Raw genomic sequence first — 23,542 nt, forward strand, 5'->3', positions numbered from 1 at the left:
TTTTTTTTTTTTTTTCTTTTTCCCCCCCCCCCCCCACCCCCGAGGAATATTGAAACTCAAAAGGGGACTTTTGTCAATTAACTATGAAACCTTGGATTCCCCTCGTGTTTATACCCCTTTTATAAGGGGTGTAAATATACGACAAGAACCACAGACAGGAGAAATAAATTAGTCCCTGATAAAACGACCACCCGTTAATCTCCTAAGAGAATACATTGATAATGGACCCATAGCGGTTCTTGGCATTGAATCGACATTGTGAACGAGGCTTAAGATATTTCTCACCCTATAAATAACGAGTAATTAACCTTGGCAAGAGGGTTGCTAATGATGTCAATGTTGCCTATATATGTACACACTGTACATATTCAACCCTTAAAATCCACCCTGTAGTATTCGTACTACAAGCATCCCTTGAGATATCAATCTCATTATAATTTTTTTTTTATTTTTCTAACCCAATACCCCTTTCGGGACGTCCAAAGATTTCTTTCTTAGTATATATCTATTATCTACAGGTACTGTACCCAGCATCCACATTTTCATAGCCAAATAATAACCATAAGGACAAAGATCAATTATACAGGGTTGGAAACGCCTATAGCAGTTATAGTAGTTACGAACCTATTGGGAATTTATACAGCGAGACAATCGTCGATTGTCGTTTACGCTAACGAAATTATAAACTCGTTAAGCATAATCTTAGAAATAACATCAATAATGCCTGACAGTATCATCCCTTAGTCTTGCACTTGCGAAGTTCACTGCAAATGACTCGTTATAGGGAAAAATGATAAAATTCGTTGCACAGACTGTACGACGACTTTACATGCCTTTGTGACTGTAATAGTAAATTTGTATTTTACAGTCTTGTTTTACACTTCTGTATATATAAATCGGTGTAACTATAAAGCGTGACGTCAGTACCGTACAAACAAAATATTTGTCCCTTTGAACAATCAGCCTGGACAGACTTTTAGTTGGGACTCTACTTTTTCTTTAAGACCAACAGTTCAGAAATACCTGAGGTGAATTTTACGATTTTCAGTATCCTTCGGGGTAGATAACTTCTTTACGGTAAAGTACAGAGTTTATAAATAAAAAAAAAAAAACATTTTTCAAATATAAGGGCCGCTTTCAATCCAGCAGAAAGCACGCGAGGATATTTTCCGGCTGATGTAATAAAGGTTTGAATTTTCCCGCCATTGAGAGAAAGGGGTTACCCAAGTGAATGTGACTCTTGGCACTGTATAGAGATACCCTGCAGGCTGGATGCGTAATATAAAAATTGTGATAAGGGTACAGCATCCCCCTGTATCATTCAGGATCGTTCTATTCATCTGTATCCATAGTCCGAGGTTGTCGTCATTCAGAGAAAAAAAATTTGAACGAATGAAAGGAACTTCAACTGTATGTGTATATATAAATTGTATAAGCACTTGCGTGGCTTTATCAACTTTACTCTTTTTAACGTCGCTGACCCTCACGAGTTTCCTTCACAACGTCATCCCTTAGGCTTGCACTTATAACATCCATTTTCCCTTCCAAGCCTCCTGCACTTCCTCCATTGCAATTTGTATTTCCCAGAGTTCTCCAGTTGCACTCGTTAAACTTTTCCAGCCAGGCCACTCGACCAGGGCACTTCGAAACTTCCCGCCGCAGAAACAAAAGACTAAATTAGAAAAGGCTCCCGGATTTTGAGGTTAGAATTAGGCATTTTTTTCAAGCTTTCTTTTTCCATACCTCGATACAGCAGAGAATGATCGACGTGATTCTCATGTATTTTTTTATATTTCTTTTTGGTAACTCGTTATTCTTCGTAGCATTTTTTTTATTGACATTTAAGTCACTGGGTAATCGTAGACACGAAATTGCCGGTTTCCATTGGCGGTTCGATATATACTCGGAGGGAGTCAGTATACGAGGGATAACTATTCTCGGATTGATCTCTATGTTTAGACTGTATTAGAATCCTACGTTTGCTGTTGTGTATATAGATGTATAATACAGGGCCATATATAAGGCTCTTTCCTATCCGGAACGGAAAAAGCCGTGTATCCTCTTTATCTGACATCACTCCCTAAAATCGATCTGTACTTTGGCACGGGTCTAATAGGAAAAAAAGAGAGAGAGAAAAGGGGAGAGAGACAGAAGAGATACGGACGCTTCTACGGTTTCTCGGAAATCTGATAAAATATTTAAAGTATCATCTCGTGCCGAGCATTAAATAAGCACTACTGAAATTCGCTGTACAGTAAGGGAAAAATAATTTATAGAGGCCCTAACGAGCTATTCATCGCAGGTTTTGCGAAAGCGTAGTAAAAAATTTTCATACGGGTCGAAATACGAAGTTTGTCATTTTCTTTTCCCCGGTACTTAATTTCCGAAAAATAAAGTCAAATAAATTAACCGATTTACAATGACTACCTTTCAATTTGAAATTTCAAATTTATTTCCCGCCCTATACTCTCACGTAGTAACTGCTTCTTATTCATGGCCGATTCTACAGCGTGCATGGAATACGTAAAAGTTTGTGTTTCGAGCAATTTTTCTAAAATGCTTTAATGCTCTCTGCTACTGTGTAGTTATATATATACACAGTCCAACCACCGTCGGAGGTTGCTTGAAATTCCATCGTAAATTCTCCGAGAGAATTTGCATTCCTTCACTTACCTACCCTATCTACCTAACCTGAAGTTACTTAACCTCACTTCTCTACCTTACCTACTTACGGTACTATGAGACCATTTTAGCCGAAAAATTATTATACAGCAAAGTGGTTCAGTTTGACGGATAGTACTTTTGATTTTTTAAAACTTGGTCGCTATTCGAATAAGAATTTCTTACATCGAGAAAACGTTTGCTGGCCTGGAAAGAAACGAGAATGCAATTTCACTTGACGTAGCTACAAGGCGTTCCTGCGGTTCTCTGTAAGTAGCGAAGTACGCCTGAATCTATTTATCAGAAGTGAGTTTACAGGAGGAATTAAAAGCACCATTTTTCATTGCTTTCCGTTGTCATCCCAATGACGTGTTACGAGGATAAATAAAGGGAGGAAATATAATCTTGGAAAGTGGTGTGTATACATACATAGTGAATTCACATACTGCTTCGATCTTATCGTTATCTGGTGTGAGAAAGATGGTATCAATCATTCTTATTCAAGATCGATAGACCAGCGGTTTGACGTCAGGATAATCCTGACTGACGTATTCCATTTGAAAATGAGAGGGAAAAAAGGGTAAAGCCCTTCGTTAAATTACGTTTTGCAGATTTGGGGGAGAGTTTATGGGTTTTCGGATATGAGTTGGATAAATAAAAAAAAAACATTGCCAGGAATTAAATTGTCTGCCCGGAATTGATGTTATATGTATAGCTATGTATACGGAGGGTGTATTTGGGGTGGAAGGTACATATATGTGTTACTACGTGGGCACAAGGATAGAGGGACTATAACGTGGGTGACTATTGGAACTTTGACAATTAAATTAATCAAGATCGAATGTAGCCGCGCACCTGTGTAATTGCAGAAAATTATATAACATGCTGGTGTCAAGATTCCATTAAGATATTATCTGTAAAAATATTAGTTACTAGTAAATATTGTTACCAGTATTTATTATATATATATTTTTTATTAGCTTCTTTTACAAAATTTATTCTTTCCTCACCCCACACGATCAGAACTTTACAAGAGTCCCTCAGTCCCAGTGATCAATTTCTTCCTACCAAAACATTTGGTCCGGATTACAGAAAATCCACCCCTGTCACAGGACTTTAAAATGTCCTATAAAGATGGACTTTAGCTCTGGGTAATTAACTCATTGAAAATGTATGGGTTATTATAAACATTGATTCCCTTTTCTTTTACAGACTGACTATAACCGACACTTGGAGCAGATTTTTGAGCAGGTGGAAAATCTGCTGAAGGACATTTGCAAAAAGAAGATAAGCAAAGAAAGTCTAAAGGATATAGAGACCCATCAGAGTTATTTGGAGCAAATACGAAATCTCTCACAAGGTTTGTTAATCGATGCTGGATCTTAATTAGTTAATTTATAATTCCATTATGGCTATCTCAGGCAGTGATAAATCAATAATTATATCGATACAAGTATGATCTTTATATTATTTGTATCCTTAGATGCTGAGGATTCCACGACGATGTCAGCGGAGAGTGGTCTCTTCTTGAAAAAGTGTAAGGAATTATCTAGTCGGGTGAACGCCATGGAAAAGCTGGAGCCGTCGATGGAGTCTGAATTGAAAAAAATCGAATTTAAATTACACAAATTATCGCTGTTCGTCGAGCAGGATAAGTCTTTGAATGCTGGAGGAAAGTTTGAGTGGGTCGATAGCGTCCTTGTGAAGGTAACGAAGCGTTATGTATTATCTAGACTATCGACATTAGAGATTATCGATTCTGTCACTTAGAGATCCGTACGATTCGCCAGATTGTATTTTACAGAGGATACCGGATGATATTTGAGTTTAGGATAGAGAAGAAAAAGACATTAAACCTCTTTATCAGGAGAGCAACTACTACCCTATCGTTATAACTGAAACTGTCTGACCGTATCGATAATGACTTACGCTTTTACAGTGCTTGCAAGAAGGCTCGTGGCTGTTGGTGGATCAAGTTAATCTTTGCAGCCCAGCTGTTCTCGATAGACTTAATGGATTACTGGAACCTGCTGGCGTCCTTAGTATAGGCGAACGTGGTGTTGATAATTCTGGAAATATTGTCACCGTAAAACCACACAAGGATTTTCGTTTGTTCCTTACGATGGATCCACGTTACGGTGAAATTTCCAGGTAGGTTTTTACCTGTGAAACATAAAAGTTATTAAGATAAAAGTTTTATAAGGCTACACGTCACTTTTTGTATTTTCAGAGCAATGAGAAACAGAGGAGTCGAAATTTGTATGCTTGGACACGGAGGCAATTCCCATGAGAATTTAATTGATCTTAAATCGATGCTTTATGACTCTGGATTGACTAGATCTTCGTATCAAAATACATTGATAGAGATTCATCAACATGTGGTCAATGATAGTTTCACTGTTGATAAACTCAGTGTGATACAATTGGTTCAGGCTGCTTTCCTGATAAGTCAACAGATATCACGTGGATTCCCAGTGAAGGAAGCTTTTCGTACTGCCTGTATTGACGTTTACGTAAAAGCTCGATCATTGGGTCACTCGCAGATAAAGGATCGATTGATTTCAAGAATCGATGAAACATTAAATAACTTCACTGTTGATAATCAGAGCAATGACGTGTATCTTGACTTGGATGCTGTTACTTTGAACGTTAACAATCTTCAGGACAATTCTAAATTAACTTTAATCAGACAGCAGGGATCGTTGTTATCTGCCATTGTTAACAGATACAAATTTCTATTAAAATCTTCAACGGAGAGCACCGACGATTCTGCATTGACGACAGAATTTTTAAATGAATTTTTTCAACTTGAAAACATTCACGAATTTACATTACGTGTCGAACTCTTGGAAATTCTACCGTACCTCCTGTTAAGCTTCTACGAGACGTCTTCCCTGGATAACGTCAACCTGAGAAATCAATGGCTGGCAAAAATATTGATTGACGAGGAAGCTTTAGAGAAGTTTAATGCGAAAAGTGCTTCATTGGCAAAGGAAATATCGACTTTTAATTTTCATTCCGTTGTAAACACACTGCCCTGGGATCTTGCCCAAGTGCCAGGAGTTTCTACGGACGTGTCAAAATTCGAAAATATCTCTGACTCCAACAGACTTGCGCTGCTTTTATATCTGGAAGCATTAGGCATAAAGGATGGTAAATTGCTAGAAACATTGAACACTTCAAAGAACGAGAAAATCATGTCAATCATACAGTACTCCAATGCCGTGTACTATGGTGAGTATTAAATATAATGATATAGTAATAAATAATAGAGTATTGTGTATTAAAAAATTATAATTGATATAGGTATGCTCACGTCGCAATTAAACGATCAGCCATTGATAACTAACTTTGTGATATTCCTTGCACAATTGGACAAATGCATTTACCTGATACTCAAGGATGCTGCAGTAAAAGTCGATAACAAGAGATACGTAGAGATAAGAAGAAACTTGAAATGGCGCGCTCGTTTCTACAAGCTTGGAGAGTTTACTCTGATAGATAAATTAAAGAAGTCAAGCAGTCGATATGAGAATCTCGATCAGATCTCTTGGCTACTAAGAGTCCATTACAAGTGGTTGATAAAATTTTTGGAAAATATATTTCAACTCTCTAAGGACCTGGCGCTTCGGGACGAATGCAGCATCGAGATTGACTCACTGCGCGCTATGATAACAGAGATAAACAAAAGTCTGATAACGGTGCAGGATCGTTTTCGTAAATTGTCAAGGAAGATAAAGTTATATCTGGATCTACCACAGCCATATTCGTCCGAGGAGGTTCTGAGTGTGTATAAGATATTGAAAAATGTGTCAAACAATTTTTCTACGTGGAAGGACAGACAGGCGGGTAATAAATTGAAACAGGAATTGAAAATTGCTTGTCTTCAGTTCGAGGAAATTCTAGAAGCAAGATCCAAAGCGATAACCCTTTGGCACGATATTTACCTGGGCAAAGAATTGAACGATGCCGCGTTATCGACGACTTCGGAGATTGTGCAACATTGCGAAGGGAATTATTTGTCTTTGAGAAATTCCGTGGAGATTTCACAGGTAGTAGCCAGAGTGCACGACATCAACGAGAAGGAATTGACGTTAATGGCCGCCAGGGTGCAACTGTGGCCAATATACGAATACATGTTCCTAATATTGACAGCGTCACTTCAGAAAAGAGTATCCGAGAAAATGTTAAACAATGAAATGGATATGAACAGGACTTCTTGTCTCTTTCCAAAATTTGCTGAAATTCCAAGCATACCCATAAACCTGTTAGCTGTTTTAAATGCGATTCTAATAAAGATCGATAACCCCATCGAGCGGAATCAATTAATGCCTGAGCTATTCATTTGGCTCACACGTTTCGCACATTCCTCCTACGCTGTCAAAGGTTCTAACAGATTGTTACACTGGAATGGAATAATCGAAGAAGACATTGAGAAGTTTATGGTAGCTTCAGATGACACGGAGGTGGGTACATTAATGAAATTTTAATTAATGAAACTTATTCTTTATCAATTAATTATATATTGTAATCGTAGGTGGAGTATCCGATCGAAGGACCGATACTGGTGAATTTAATATCTGAATTGATATTAGATAAGACTTCAAGTGCTAGGGAGCAATCAGTGCTAGCTATGGCCACTCTAGGAACATATAGAGCGCGAATAAATCAGTTAAGAATCCTCAACGAGATCCTATGGCAGAATAGCGCGTCTTTGAACTCGGAGCAATATAATTACGCTCTTAATGATATTGGCACGCTCAAGTATCACTTGAGCGTATTCCTATCAGCGACTGATAAGATGGAGAAGATGGACAAGGGCGCAGTGAGCATCGTCATGGGAAAAATAGAGAGTGAAGTTATCGACAAGAAAAATGATCTGATATCTCGACTGGAGCGCGACTATCTCGAACCACTGGCTGAACTTGGTGAACTTTCAGCGAAGTTGGGAGCTATGGAAAAAATCAAAGATGATATCCTGCACAGAGGTAAAGCGTGGACGTTACTTGGTTACCTCCAGGTCTTCCTTTTTGGCAATGTGGGCCATATCGATCCTGTCCTCAAAATGGGACTCAGACAACGTTACCTCGAGGAAGACATAGTGGACTGTAAGAGTACGATTTACATAGCGCTACTGAACTCGCGAATTCTCGGAGATGATTTAGATAGTCGCAACCAGCATCCACGTATTCTGGAGATGAAGAACAGTCTTAGGAACTTACTGGAGGAGAAGGACGATCTTAAGAGTTTCAGTAAGGTTAATAGATCACCTAGTGAATTCACTGCGTTGGCTAAGGAAACCGCTAGCTTCCGGAACACTCTAGGCTCTTACGATGTTGTGCGTAACCACGTAGAACGACTAACGGATGTGATTGCGCGGCTACAGAAAGAACCGAATGGCTTGAGAGTAAGGATGGCTGAGGATGCTACACGGCAGGCAGAGATGTGGCAGGAATCCTTGGAACGTTTTTCTGAGCAAATAGAAAATAAATTTCTACCGGGTTATCCGGATATAGTGCTGCCTTTACTATCTTCCGTAACTCAATTGAAGCACGGGATACGGATACTGGCGAATGAAACGAAGAAATTGATATCCTTGGCTCGAACGAGTCTTGGTTCATACACGGTCGAGTCTCTGCTGTACAATCTAGTGCGATTTCCAAGTATTGGTCCCGAGCAAACCAATTTATTAGAACTAGTAGACCTGTGCACGTCTCCGGCTACTCGAGAACTCATTAACAAGAATCTCAATGCCGGCAACGTTTTCGCTTCTCTGCAGGAACAATTTAGAATCATGAAATCCGGTCTCTGTGAACTCTACAATCACATTGCACTGGGCAAGGAACTCAGTCGGCCAATGTGGTCGAAGCTAAATAAATTACTACAGCAAATCGTCCTGATCTGGAGGCAGCAACAAGCTGAGCTCGAGAAACGCGAGGCAGAGAAGGAGAGTTTGTACAAGAATCAAGCACAGATAAAGGGTGAATCTTTAACGGATGAAGAAGAGATTAAGCAGGAACTTCGTAATTTATTCCCTACGTATCGTGACGCTGATTTTTCTGACATTGACAGTATAGATAAACCATCCTTGGAACAGCGAGAGGAACTTGCAGAAGAGACAGAACGATTTGAAGCATTGATAACAGAGGACGACGTCAAGGAAGTGCAGGAAATGCATTCCAGTATCGTCGTCTCATTCACGAGGAGTCAATGGTTGAAGAACAGTTCAACTATCAGTGGATCAAATTACATGAAACCATTGATTCAAAGATATAAGACATTTGGTCTTTTATTAGACAACGTCAATCCTGCTTTAACGGCTGATCTAACGCCTAAGCTTTACACGAGTCTAAATCTTTTAACTGCAGTAACAGCATCCCTTAGTCAGGGCACCAGTATTGATCCTGATAACGAAGATAAGACTAATATCCAAATGAAACAACGCAAATCATATGATTTTTACAAGGATAGTAACGTTGAAGAGAGTAACCAATGTTTACTATTGTTAGAACGTATTATAAATAGAGTTGACGAGCTGTTATTAGAATGGCCTGAACATCCTACCCTGAAATCGATAAAGATTATATCACAGAGAGTATACAGTTTTCCAGTGACATCTTCAGTATCCAGATTCTTGACTGGATTGGAATTACTTTTAGTCAAGATGAAAGAGTGGGAGGAAAATGCACACAGCGGTGTCAGTTTACTAGAATACTCTTTATCATTGACGCAGCAGATTATATCTTGGAGAAAACTTGAACTCGCATGCTGGAAAGATTGCCTTAATGTTTCTCAAGAGCATTTGAGATCGCAGACTTCAAAATGGTGGTTCTTCCTCTACGCACTGATAGAATGTTACATTACCAAACCATCATCGCAGATGACCAATGATACTGAGTCAGAAGTAACTGGGGATGCTGATAAGGAGGAACCGATAACACCTAAGAAATTGATAGAATCATTGGAATTATTTGTTAATCAATCTAATCTAGTGGAGTTTAATACCAGGTTGGATTTACTTTTGACATTCCATTGTCATGTATATCATTTGAATCCTAGTCAGGAACGTGAGGAGCTTTTAGCTATTCTCTGGAACGTATATCATTATTACGATCAGTTTAGAAACAACGTAAACGGAAAGATCAATACTCTGAAAGCTCCCATAGAGAAGAAACTGAAGGATTATGTTAAGATAGCTAGGTGGAACGATATCAGTTACTGGGCAATAAAGGAAACTGTGGAAAAGACACATAGAGCTTTACACAAGTTCATAAAGGAATTCGAAACCGGTTTAAAGGAGAGTGTAGCAGGTTGTTTGATAATAAAACCATTACCATACAATGCAGAGGCAGACAAAGGAATTTGGGATCGTCAAAGCGAAAGAATAGCTACGATAAATCCCCAACACTTTATTCTACCAAAAATTACAGAAGAGCAATACAACCTCGATTCAGGATCAACAAAAACAGATCTCATATCACGAGCTGACAAATTATTGAACAAATCTAGAAAATTGTGCAACGAAACAATTCTAATGTCATCCTATCCAGGCTTACGAACAGGATTAGAACAACTAATTGAGGATTCAATGGATCGTAGTGTTCATTTAAGAAATTTAGAAGTTGATCGTACCCTGCCAAAACCAAAACAAAAATCCCAAGCCAAGAGTATTCTCCAGCAGAAGAAAATGGCTCTGGCAGACTATTTCAAGAGACTAACACGTATCGGCGTATCTTATCGTACCGGTGTCTTGACCTGGAAAAATAAACGGGACACGATCATAGATTTAACGGTACCGCCAGTGAATTTATTCGCCAGTGCGCAACAGTTGAAAATAAAGAAGATAGACGAGCAGATGCTTACTGAGTGGGAGGGTTGTGAAAAGTATTACTATAGGTCGCTCGTAGAAATAAATGCTCTGAACGCGTTGCTTACCAGCAACAATACAGACTTGGGGCTGCAGAACATGGAACGTTGTAAAGGATACTCAGCTCATGTAATGCTGATGGCTCACAAACAGAAGAGAACCTTGGCTGATGCTTACAATCATTTTATATTGTTGCGCACACATTTAGAAAATTTGAAGAACTCCAGATACGATGATTACACCCCAAAGCAAGATGATTTGAAAGGATCTGTGGATCAATTTAAACAGTTGATGATCACAGTACAGAGTGGTCTGGAACAAGTCCAACTGTATTTACAGGCTTGTCCAGCGGTTAATGATTCTGAATTGTGCAATGAAATTTTATCATTGGATACTGACGATGTTCCTATTATTGTAGCTAGGAAAGGCGATCCTGTCTGGTTGGAGGCTGACAATCTCATAAGGGATTCTTTGATGTTACTACAAACTACTGCTAAGAAATTCATCGGTGCGTGTGCTCAGTTGGAAGTTGTAGTAAAAGTGGATAATTCTTATTCCAAGCAAAGTACTAGTCTTACATCGTTTCACTTTAAGATGCTGATGGAATTTTGCAAGGTTCTTGAAAATGTTAAGGCATCTATTTGTCAATTGGGTAAAGTCTTTGGGAGTGAGAGGAATGTGACGCATCCTCTGTTGGATAATATTTATTTTTTCATGACAGAGATTGAGCAGGGTATTACTAAGTTCCAACAACTTTCTACCGCATCGTGCGATACAAATGAATTTGGGGTTAATGAGATTCCTGGGAAATTTGAAGCTAATTTAGAAAAGCTTATGAACACGCTGCTATTAGCTATACAGAAGAAGTACAAGGATAGTATAGCTGAAGTAGATATACTTGAAGAAAGGGATAACGAGGAGAAAGAGATCGAAAAGAATGAAGAGAAGAAAGATGATGAATACGAGGATGATGAGGAAAATGGATTACGTGAGAAGTTGATTGAATCGCTTGATAAGGATATAAGGGAATTGAAACTCCGTGAAATTTCACAACAGTTGAATGAAATTCTGTTGATGATACAGGATGTGGATTCTTATACTGCTAATCGTTGTAACCGGTAAGAATTAAATTTATTGTATTTCAATTAGTGTTAGTTTTATATGCTATGGTAATGTGGCTTTTCTTTTTAGATTACTTGGTAAGTGTTTACCATTGTTGGAGCAGTATCTTCTATTGTCCCAGTTCTTTTTGAACGAACAAGTGGCTTCCTTCAGGGTGACTTGCAAAATCCTGCACCTGCAGCTAAACGTGTTCCTGGATTTGGCATCTAACGGTTTTTGCGTTCCAAAGGATCTTGATTTGGAAGAGGGAGATGCTAATGGTGAGCAGGAAGGCGTTGACAAGGGTGGTATGGGACTGGGCGATGGAGAAGGTCAGAAAGATGTTTCTGAAAGGATAGAATCAGAAGATCAACTGGAGGATGCGAGACCAGCTGGGCAAGAGAAGGAAGAACCAGTTGATAAAGATTGTAAAGAGGAAGATAAAGGTATTGAAATGTCTGAAGACTTTGATAGTAAGTTACAAGACTTGGAGAAGAATGAGGATGATGAAGATAACAGTGAGAAAGAAGATGAAGAAGAAGATCTGGATAAGCAAATGGGTGAGACTGAACAAGGTGCTGATAAATTAGATGAAGAGATATGGGGTGCCGACGAAGATGAAGCTGAGAATGAAAACGACGAAACGGAAGAGAACAAAGAGGAAACCGGAAAAGGTGAGCAGACAGGCGAAAAGGAAATGGGAGCTAAGGATGAGCGTAATGATGGAAAGAATGAAGAGGAGGAACGTGAGGAACAGGGACAGCAGGAAGAGCAGAAGAAGGAAATAAATGAAATGGAGGAACCGGAAACTAACGAGGATCAAATTGATCCATACCATGGAAAGCATCAGCCAGAACCGGAACCAGAGCCCATGGATTTGCCGGAAGATATGAATTTGGACGATGAAGAGGGTAAGGAGGATAATCCAGCTGGTGAAGATAATCCATTTGACATTGACGAAATGAAGGATGCTAAACCGCCGCCAGAGAAAGAGGAAGTTGAAAATACTGATGAAGATAAAAAGGACGATAAACTTCCGGAAGACTCCAGTGACGAAGAGAATGAGGATACGCGTGAAGATATAAAGGATCTAGATAACAAAGAGGATAAAATGGAGGAAGAGGCATCAGAATCTGATAAACAAACAGCTACTCAGGCACCGGAAGAAGATAACAAAGATCAAGAAGATGAGACAGATAAGAATGCGGAAGAAGATAAAGAACGGGAAGAAGAAAAAGCGACACCAAGTGCCGACGATGGTAGCAAAGAAACTGATGCTGCGGAGCAAGCAGAAAATAAACAAGATGGATCCCGGGACAAGATAGCAAATCAATCAGAGGATAAAGAACAACAAGAAGCTTCTGAAGAAAATACCCAAGATGACAACAACGACAAAGGCACCGGACAGGCGCAATCCGAGCAACAAGATTCAGGACATTCAGGATCATCGATGCAGAACAGTGTACCAATGGCGGAGAGGCCACAGGAGGATAAACAAAAAGATAAGAGAAAGAATCCTGGAAAGAGTGATGAAAATCGAAGCTTATTAGACAGAATCGAACCGGATAAAAAGAAGCAGAAGATGATACATGCAGAAGATGAAATGCCACAGGATGATAATCAAGAAGAAGGTGAACGGAGAACAGAAGATGGTGAAGCTGATATGTGTCAACATGTTAAGCAGACAGAAAAATTCGACGACTACGCACAAGACGCGGCTACAGAAGAGCAAAGTAAGCAACAAGTGGCAAATCGAGAGGATGAAAAGGAAGATGAGGAAAAAGATGAGAATATGGATATAGATATGCATCAAGATGAAGAGGAGGAAATGAATAAAGAGGAAGAAGCTGCTGTTAAGCAAAATCCAGAAAAAATGCCAAAGAATGATGACAAAAAGGAGAAGAATAAATCCAATGAAAAGGGAAATAATGCCGAAGAAGGTCAAATGGAAACTGTGGTAGAAGTCGAAGGAGACATAACTGAAACTCTCAGGGTGGATAGAGGTGACGAGTCTGCATTTTTCACAAACATCATTGACACTGAAGAAAATCTTTTAACTGTTAAACAAATTGAAAGAAAACGTCTTGAGGTTGAAAAAATGTTGAGTCAATGGACAAATATCCCACCTACCGAAGAAGCCACCGTAGCCTGGAACTGCTTAAGTGCAGTGACCGATGCTGCTGCTAGAGATCTTTCAGAGAAACTGAGATTAGTTTTAGAACCGACACAGGCATCTAGATTAAAAGGAGATTACAGGACTGGTAGACGGATTAACATGAGAAAGATCATCCCATACATTGCTAGTCAGTTTAGAAAAGACAAAATTTGGTTAAGGCGCACTAAACCTTCTAAAAGGGATTACCAGATTGTTTTAGCCCTTGACGATTCCAGTAGTATGGCAGATAATCACTCCAAGGAATTAGCATTTGAATCATTATCATTGATAAGCAAAGCTATGACCTATTTAGAAGTTGGACAACTGTGTGTTATTAGTTTCGGTGAAGAACCCAATGTACTTCATCCACTGGGAGAACCTTTCACCGAACAAAGTGGCTCCAGGTATATATACTAACCTAATTAAAAAGACACATTTATCACAGTTTTACATTTATCAATCTATTTTAGATTAATGCAAGAGATGCGATTTGAGCAAAAGAAAACCATGATGGGACAATTGGTTGATTTCACTGTTGACATGTTCGATAGCCAACCTACCTCCTCGGACAATGCAAAGTTACTTGTCGTACTCTCAGATGGCAGAGGTGTATTTTCTGAAGGAACTGACCGCGTCAATCGTGCTGTCAGAAGAGCAAAACTTGCTGATATATTTCTTGTTTTCATCATAGTTGACAATCCAGTTAATAAGGTAAGATTATTTGTTACCTATACGAAGGACTATGGTTTTAATGATATATTTCTATCGCAGGATTCAATATTGGACATAAGAATGCCTATGTTCCAAGGTGGAAAACTTCTTGGCATTCGATCCTACATGGACAGCTTTCCGTTTCCGTTTTACATGATCCTCAGAGACATAAACGCTTTACCAGGAGTGCTGAGCGATGCTCTCAGACAGTGGTTCGAAGTCGTTGGTAAAATTGACAGTTGAATAAGTCTACTTATAAAGTTTAGGGTTAAACATATGTAAGTAGCGCTGTATAAAAGTATTAGCAGTAGATCAAATACATTCCTATCACGTGACAAGACTTTTGGTCTAAGAAAATTTCATTCTCCTACCATCCTTACTGGATTTCATTCTGTACAGCGACATTTCAAACCTTCTTGATCCGTTCGCTCACTCGCGCTTGGAAACTGTTTTCTTCGAATAGACAGTTGTCAAAACCTTTCACTTCGTTCTCTTCTGTCTCTCTCTTCGGTTACTACAGTCTTACTGGTCTCGCACTCCAAAGAAGTAGACGAAAGAAAAATATACATTAACGTAAAATAATTATTAACCGATTCTATTTACAAAGATTCATACAAAAATATAACTTTTTTTTCACAATTTATCTACTTCCATTGCTACGTTGTCATGGCCAACATCATCATTTTTCTTCTCCATGGCCCAAGATTGCCGTTCGCCAGACGCGAAGAATCCATATATAATGGCACCAACTAGATAAACACCACTACTAATGAAAAAGACTGTCCTCCAGTCTTCAGCCGACTAAGAGATATAGAAAAACGAAAAATCAATACCCAATAAAAATTGAAAAAATACAAGACATACGGGATAATAATATCTTTGTAATTCATACCCCACTTGACACGATGTATCCAGTTAACAAGGGACTAACTATTCCAGGTATCGTAGCAAAAGTATTACCAATACCCATTAAGACACTGGCATGTTGCGGTGCGATGTCTAAGTGATTGACACTGGAACGTAATAAATTAATGTTAACATATTACAACACTTTGTGGATATACTCGTGGATCGTAAATGTCACTAATAAAAAGTTTAACTCTTATATGAACAGTACGTGTCCCATTAAGTATAAAGTCAGTTGTTTTCGCATCCAGGAACAAGTAATAGACATAATTACGCATGGAAAAATAAATAAAAAAGAAGGTCAAGTATTAGTGACTTTGGGATCTCAGAAAGATCTGTATTCTGTATCTTTAATCACCTGAATCCTGACCAGGCGAAACCTCCAAGACCAACGGCCATGGTAATGAAGAAAATAGCTCCAGTCGCTGTTGTCATGAAGGCAGCTGTCGTCATGAAGATTGTTTGACACACGAAAGCACCGCAATTAAAGATTTTACGAACCTGGGAAACAATTTGTTTATAATTGATATTCTTGGTAATTGCTTCCTGATATTGTCTTGTTGGAGTACAAACCTGAGTCGTAGTCAGGATCTCTTTTGTTCTCAAGTAATCCGCTAGTTGACCAGATCCAAGAAGAATGATTGACATAGCAAGATATGGCAGAGCCGACAAGAAGCCAGTTTTGTCTATTCTGAAATTATAGACATCTGAAAAAGATAAAGAAATATTATGCAACCGAATTCACAAGGCAATACATTTCATGGAAAAACTATAATCAATTAGCTTCACTCGCCGCTCATGTAAGTAGGCAGTTGTGTGAGCATAGTGTAAAATCCCCAATTTTCACTGCAATGAGCAGCAACGATAGACCAGACAGGAGGTGACAAGAATATTTTTTTCCATGGATAAACAACTTCCTAAAAGAGGAATCAGTCATATACATCTTGCATTGTAATACTGAGTTAATCAACAATTGCCATCTTCACCGTAAAGACATATTCACCTCTTTTGGACCTGAATGACCCAGTGACTGTTTAATATATTTTAATTCAATTTCTGAGATGTATGGATCATCCTCAGGCTTATCCGCAACAACGATCCACCACAGGATCAGCCAGCATAAGCCAAAAGCACCAAAAACATAAAAGACGGAGGCCCAACCAAGATATTCAGTCATCAATCCAGCGACTGGCATAGAAATTACAGTTCCCACAAAACTGCCCGAAAAGGCTATAGTAGCTAACTTTGACCTTTCCAAAGGTGGAGCCCAGTTGGCCCATATTGCATGCACGGATGGATAGGTCACTCCCTGCAGTTATTAAAATATATATACATATAAATTAATAGTATCATCAAACAGACCTTATTAGTACTCAAGAACTTGGAGACTTCTAATATTGCAATCATTCTTATTGCTTACCTCACAAATTCCTTCCACTATACGTACAGCCACCAGCAAATAAACATTAGCTCTGACTATTGGTGGCGTAATGACTGTAAAACCAGCTGTAATACCAATTCCAATTCCAAAGACTCTTTTCCCACCGACACGAGCAGCCAGCCAACCGCCGGCAAATTGTGTACATATATATCCATAGAAAAAGGAACTTAAAATCAAACCCTGAAGTGGTGAGTCCCATTTAAATTCTTGTTCCTGGAAAGTTAGAGAAAAAGAATGCTAAAGATTGTACAATAAAAACGAATTCCTTTAACACTAAATCTACCAAGGGCTGTCTAAATGATTTGCTTGGAAAGGTAGAAGTGGATATACGTCAATCGCCGGTTGTTCTAGCGTAAAGGCCTAGAACTTATCTCTAATTAGATCTTAATAAATGGTACAGGTGGACTTAATCGTTTCAAAGCAAAAGAAATGCTACAATATATTACCACCCATCAGCTTCCAGAGTCTTATTAAAAGTTAAATGTTTACTTACCCAGAAAACAATGATTGTATAATACTCTTAACTCCTTATCTTAAATTTTTCGGTTTAAGCATCTAGACAGGGATTATCTACAACTTACGTAGTACGTTGTGCCGTTCTCATCGACTTTACTCTTATTAGCAACCATCGAAACGATAGCGATACTTAAATTGACACGAAGTATGTACGAAGTAAAAAATCCCATAAATGCAAGAATAGCAACGACGTATCGTCTTTTGGCCCAAAATTTCCATTTTGGAGTATCGTCCTCCACGTACGTGACACTTGAAACAAAAGAAAAAGAATATTTTACAGAAAACCGCAACGAAACAATTTTCCAATTAACACATACAAATCTTCGTTAATACTCACGTTCCGTATTCAGTGTCTTTAACATCCGGAGTGACTTTCTTTCGCTCCATTTCTTCCTAAAAAGAAAAAGAAAATCACTAGACACTCTACAGAGTGTGAATTTCAACAACCTGTTACGCGAAGCAACAGGCGTACACAGCATAAAGGAAAATTCCGCAAACAAAATACTGTCGTTAATACAAAATGCCATTGTAAACAAGACGCATAAGAACTTTTGCACCAAATCGAACTACTGAACATCTGTCAGTGCAGAAAACATATAAAATGACATTTAACAGATACATACATATTGTGTCATCCTGTTGGATTGTAAATAACTAAATCTTTTAACGCAGCAATAATTTGAACTATTAATTAATTAATCAAACTTAATTTAGATTATTCTGCACGATTAAACTATATAGGTAGATTAACTCCTCCTCGAAGAACCACTATGGTTTTCTTCATCACTTTCCAATGACAGCTCGAGCATCAAACAGATTATTGATCGACGCAACAGCCACGCGTTTTCATACTGCTAAAATGTGTTCAGATACAATCTAGTATTACCTGTTGAATACAATGATTGTACAAGAGCGAGACAAAGAGAACTTGTAAAAACATCCAAGATAAACATATATCACAAATTCCAGAAGGGATTTAACAAAGCATTCTTTCCCATTCCTATAACGTTAACAATTTTTATTGACTAACCAAAAAATTATCCACCACTGCACACGCAGCATACAATACCTATATCTCATGGACAAACCCAAAGTTGATCGAACGTATCGAAGTAAATTCCTACTTTCACTTTTAACCAAACGGCATTCACGGGACAATAAGTACCTGTGGTTTACAATTCATACAGATCTCAGATGATACAAATATTCATAAAACATACAGAGTACATGCGTATAATAATGCCCAAAGCCCTAAGGGATTCAGTATATTTAAATTGATCTATAACAACCGGTTTTTCATCAAGATTGATCAAAATGTACCTCTGACGTAACAGGAAGTTAATTATACACAGCAATGGGAATTGTCCAACTAAACTTCACTGATCTCATGTCGCTATGCGTTGTTATATAAACTAAAAGATTGTCCTGCTAGGTACGTGGACATTATACATAATACTATTATAGGTATGTTACAGCTTGGTGGGTAGTTAGTATATATATGACTATAATGATCCTTAAATTAACGACAATGCGTTTGTTCATACTATAGACTAAAGTGGAGTTCATGTACAGGCTAAACTGCGAGCTATGATTATTGAAATAATATAGTGCATACTTTTGACATTTCGAATTCTTCGGTATTTAATAGGGTATGGATAACTGTAACACTGCAGTACGGTATAGCTGGTACGTAAAATTAGTGTATGAGAATATTGCGATGGAATACTTGAAAATTGCAAAAGAAATTTCGCGCACAGATAGTCAGCCGAGAATAGACGCTCTCAAATTTCTTGCTTGGAGAAAGGCGGATTGTGAAGTATCCAGTCAATTCGTTCGATGAAAATTCACGAGTCAGTCTTTGCTTTGAGAACGTTGATAATTTATAATAATTTGCTTGGTTCTTGTTAGTAGATATTTTTCTTTCTTTCTTGTGAGACCTCATGCGTTACGGAAGTCTTTGGTAAAAAATAATAAGAGAAGGTCACTGCCTTGTAAAAACGTAGGGAATCTCAAGGAGACCTACTTACATGATATTCGCAGGTTCTAGTCTCATTATACACTCGCTATACAGTGTTGATCATTTTGAGAAACGCCTCTGGCTAGAGGGCTTAATGTGCGCAGATGTAATTCAAATTTGGATTCTACCATCGTACGCCAGTTGATCGAATCTTGCAGAGAGTACGACAATCCGTAATAATTATAATTTGATAAAAGTCATATAGTGACAGAGGTGAATCGAGAGTGATATGATATTGGTTATTGTATGATAAAGTTATTAGATATAAACACAATCGTATAGATATTAAAGCAATAATTTCTTAAGTCGCGTCTATTGCGGTTATCTTTATAATAAAACTTTATAGGTACAAGGAACGCTTTTTATTTTGAGCATCGGGTCTATGGAAAGATTGTATAATTACTAAATTCTCTAAGGTACTCACTCGACAATGATTTTGATGAACGATTCAAAATTTCATGAAACAACTCAAAAAACACTGTGGCACGATGGCAGATGGATGCTCTCACTAGAATACGCAGCAGTATCTCAATGAAGAACTTTAAATTCTAATCTCTAAATATTTTTAATCCTATCTATTAACTTCTTAAGATATTCCTTGAAAATAAGCAAAGCTACAACTAAATGAACTCGGTGATCAACCTGACCGCCGTCCGATTCTGACCAGCAGTGAGCCACTCTGTAGGCGACTAGCCCGAATAAGCACAAGCGATAAGTAGGCAAGTCGCGCATTCAAACCTGTATACACATGCAATATATATGTATATACATACCTTCCATGCTCCTGAGTTCTGTAAACACAGTTATGAGTGTGTTTTACCTAGCTATATGTTAAGCCATTAAATGAGGCACTTCTTCGGATATCTAGTAAAAAATTAGTAACTTGCAAGATGGTCCTGGTAGAGAGCATGATCCCCAGCAATACAATCCATCACCTATAATAATAGTACTATTATAGTATTAATTTAATAATTATATGTTACTTATGCATCGAGGAAACGTTGATTATATTTACATGCTTTGAATAATTCCAGATAAATATTATGATTATTAATTAGTGTATTATCAAAGTACTGTTAGTTTGATAGTAAACTTAAACCAGTGCTAATTAATGACAGTTGTGATAACGACTAATTACCTGTTACATAAGTTCCCTATTTCTTTTGTATTACTCAAGTATCTGAAGCCCCAGTTAAAGAATCAAATTATCTTGAACAATGCTGAAACAAAATAGAAATTTATGTGTAGAAATCTTTTTCATAATTAGAATTGTAAAGCTGACAATTTCATACACTGATAAGAGGGTATCAGTATCACAGTAATAATGTATTCATTCATGCAAATCATTTGCATTTATACATAAGTGCTGTATAAACTATTTTACTAAATGTATATCTATAGCTTCAATTAGTCTAGATAGATATACATATACAATATATTATAGGCATATAAATGGTCCCTCTTGTTCTAGTCACTGATTAGAGAATAGTTCTTTTCAATAGGGAACAATACCAAGCATTGCATTCCACTATTTCAGCCGTACCATGCATACTGATTTATTAAATTAGTTTACGCAACAACAAGTTGACATATTCTGTCCAGTTTTTGTTTTCGACAGTCCATTTTAGATCAGAGCATAACGTAGATGATTTTAATATAAACATAGTAAGTTATTCGCTGTGCATTCTTCAAGTAAATATAACATAGCTGATATATAGTATTTGCATTAATACAATCTCATGGTTCAGTTTTTAACTACGCAAAGGGAACATTCGAGCTATCAGTTGCTGATTATGAAAATTGATGAATAACAAGTACCAGAATTATTTTGTCAATTATACATACAAGTCAGCTCTTAAAAGTACTATCCAGATTAAATATAGCAATTATAATTTGATAGAAGTCATATAGTGATAGAGGTGAATTGAGAGTGATAAGACATTGATTATTATATGATTATACAACAGAATAAGGAAGTTAAAATATAGATAAAATAAAGCAGATAAAAATAAGTATAACGTGAAACCCTACTCGCCAAGACGAACAAAATTAGTCTGAAGGATTATCTATTAGGTCCATGGTGATTAACCATACGAGTCATCGGAGATAAGGAAGATGTAAATTGATAAAGAATACATTTAAAGTATTGTCAACAAAATATCGGCTCTTGAATAAAATTTCCATCCCGCTCCGTGTTTCTCTAAAGGCTTTATTCGGACATCTTCGACAAGTATCGGTTACACTCGTCATTTTCCCATCAATCGATCATTTGACTTTTCGCGCCCAATCGTCTGGGTCGACCTAATCTGCAAAAAATTGACAACGATACTAATACGATGATATAAAATGTTTGAAAATCGATACTCGGAAGAAAAAACATCATGACTTTATACAGGGTGAATGATTTACTATATTTTTGTACTATTTCCAGAAATAGCAGGTTATAACTGTATCAAAAACAGATAATTAGTTTTGTTGATAAAAAAGAATATTACGTTACCCTGTGTAAGTAAGTTAGATTCATAGATCATTACTCTGGCTCTACTGTAGAGGGACTCTGTTTCCTGTTTCTTTTTATCCGTGGTACACATCCGGTACGTCCTGTGCCTGTCTAGTCTCATATTTTATATCAAAAATTGAAAAAACTACAAGTCACAGATCATTAATATAATTATTAAACGGTGAACTGTGTTCCTCTTCATTGCACTGTTTTATTGTTATACTTGAATTCAGTATATTTTTTGTTGATTCATTTGGATTCCATCGGCTACGCTCATATGGCGATTCTTGTAGTTGACAACAAACGCGTGTACTGTGTTTAGCGGAGTCTTGTTATTTAATTTAGAAAGAGGATCTTCCTGGGTTTGTGAAAGAGATTTGAGAGTAATGTGAATTTGTTATTATAACGTGTGTAATATTAGTTTCTGTGATTTTTGGTCAAATATTGAAAACACGGTTGTGTTACTTTAACCTATCGGTACCTGAAGAAAATATTGTTCCTTAAGATTCTTTGTATAACTGACATTACTATTTCAATGAATAAAAATAAGGAATATGTTTTGTACACGGTGGAGTTGCTCATTGAGTTTTTTAAATATATTAATTTGAATAATAAATATTGGAGTATCGCTGTGTTTAGTTTAATTCATAGTCTGGTAGTAAAACAGTGCTGTATCTTTAGACATTATCTCTTGTATGATATTATTTTTTAATTGTGTTATGTCGGTCTTCAAGATTTTCATTTGTTAATTAAAAACTTGTTATAGAGATGGCTGACGTAGCAGCACCTAAGCCTAAAACAAAGGCACCCAAGAAGCCTAAAGAGAAACCAGCAGAGCCTGTTCCTCTTAAGAAGAGGCCCTTCAAGAGGCATGGACGTCTTTACGCCAAAGCCATCTTCACTGGATACAAGCGTGGCCTTCGTAACCAGCACGAGCACACAGCTCTTCTTAAAGTAGAAGGAGCAAGGGAGAAGAGAGATGCTGATTTTTATATTGGCAAACGATGCGTTTATGTCTATAAGGTATATACAATTGAAAAGTTAAATTTTCAATTGGTGTTATAATACATAATTTCTTTTAGGCAAAGAACAAGACCCCTGTTCCTGGCAAAACCAGCAAGAAGACAAAAGTCAGGGCTATCTGGGGCAAAGTAACTCGTCCTCATGGAACAAGTGGTTCTGTCCGTGCCAAGTTCAAGAGGAATTTACCTGCTAAGGCTATGGGCCATCGTATCAGGATTGTAAGTTTCAACTAATCTTTTATCCTGTTGTAATCCACAATGAAAAAATTATTAACAAACCCGTATTTCTATTTCCAGATGCTGTACCCGAGCCGCGTGTAAAACTATCCCGTACAATATAAGAAAATAAATGCCATTTTGGTACCAAATATTGTTTTAATTATTTCGTTTCAATCCTGACCAATTATATTTTATTTCTTCATAAAGATATTACTTAAAACCCTAAGAAAATTTTAATAAATATAATCAAGAATATAGACACACTTATAAATTCTATAAAAAAAAATAGCTGACGAAATTCAAGAATGTATAATGGAGGGAGACGAAATGCATAACCTATAAAAAAAGGTCCACTATTTCCAATTGCAATAAGAAATGTTATAGAAATATAAGCAGTCGAAAAATTTCCATGCATAATAAAACTAG

At 37.4% G+C, this 23,542-nt stretch overlaps 3 protein-coding genes across 10 annotated transcripts in view; 2 read left to right on the plus strand and 1 right to left on the minus strand.

The window, feature by feature from the left end:
* The window catches only part of LOC107272367 (midasin), a 50,738-nt gene extending 35,903 nt beyond the window's left edge, over positions 1–14,835 (plus strand). The window contains exons 8-16 of the mRNA XM_015749444.2: positions 3,874–4,021; positions 4,145–4,368; positions 4,601–4,812; positions 4,892–5,895; positions 5,968–7,127; positions 7,199–11,646; positions 11,720–14,188; positions 14,255–14,495; positions 14,556–14,835. Of these exons, the coding sequence (XP_015604930.1) occupies positions 3,874–4,021; positions 4,145–4,368; positions 4,601–4,812; positions 4,892–5,895; positions 5,968–7,127; positions 7,199–11,646; positions 11,720–14,188; positions 14,255–14,495; positions 14,556–14,738 (10,089 nt within the window). The 3' untranslated portion in view covers positions 14,739–14,835. The remainder of the gene's footprint in view (positions 1–3,873; positions 4,022–4,144; positions 4,369–4,600; positions 4,813–4,891; positions 5,896–5,967; positions 7,128–7,198; positions 11,647–11,719; positions 14,189–14,254; positions 14,496–14,555) is intronic.
* A 224-nt stretch (positions 14,836–15,059) lies between these two features.
* Positions 15,060–20,281, minus strand: LOC107272368 (sialin). 6 transcript variants are annotated; one of them, XM_015749448.2, is made up of 10 exons: positions 20,149–20,281; positions 17,696–17,751; positions 17,424–17,607; positions 16,822–17,055; positions 16,405–16,710; positions 16,195–16,318; positions 15,975–16,108; positions 15,760–15,902; positions 15,388–15,508; positions 15,060–15,296 (listed from the first exon to the last, which is right to left on the minus strand). In XM_015749448.2, the coding sequence occupies exons 2-10, from the start codon at positions 17,743–17,745 to the stop codon at positions 15,129–15,131; spliced, it is 1,464 nt and encodes a 487-aa protein (XP_015604934.1). In that variant the 5' UTR covers positions 17,746–17,751; positions 20,149–20,281; the 3' UTR covers positions 15,060–15,128. The 6 variants fall into 6 exon arrangements, with proteins under 6 accessions (XP_015604934.1, XP_015604933.1, XP_024945410.1 ...); XM_015749447.2 differs by lacking the exon at positions 20,149–20,281 and adding an exon at positions 19,800–20,077; XM_025089642.1 differs by lacking the exon at positions 20,149–20,281 and adding an exon at positions 19,386–19,608.
* Positions 20,282–21,945: 1,664 nt separating this feature from the next.
* LOC107272355 (60S ribosomal protein L35a) lies at positions 21,946–23,265 on the plus strand. 3 transcript variants are annotated; one of them, XM_015749430.2, is made up of 4 exons: positions 21,946–21,969; positions 22,642–22,898; positions 22,958–23,116; positions 23,195–23,265. In XM_015749430.2, the coding sequence occupies exons 2-4, from the start codon at positions 22,644–22,646 to the stop codon at positions 23,216–23,218; spliced, it is 438 nt and encodes a 145-aa protein (XP_015604916.1). In that variant the 5' UTR covers positions 21,946–21,969; positions 22,642–22,643; the 3' UTR covers positions 23,219–23,265. The 3 variants fall into 3 exon arrangements, with proteins under 3 accessions (XP_015604916.1, XP_015604914.1, XP_015604915.1); XM_015749428.2 differs by having other exon boundaries at positions 21,960–22,056; XM_015749429.2 differs by lacking the exon at positions 21,946–21,969 and adding an exon at positions 22,235–22,258.
* Positions 23,266–23,542: the final 277 nt, after the last annotated feature.

This window comes from Cephus cinctus, unplaced genomic scaffold, assembly GCF_000341935.2.
Source record: "Cephus cinctus unplaced genomic scaffold, Ccin1 Ccin1_scaffold1163, whole genome shotgun sequence".
In the NCBI taxonomy this organism is placed as follows: domain Eukaryota; kingdom Metazoa; phylum Arthropoda; class Insecta; order Hymenoptera; family Cephidae; genus Cephus; species Cephus cinctus.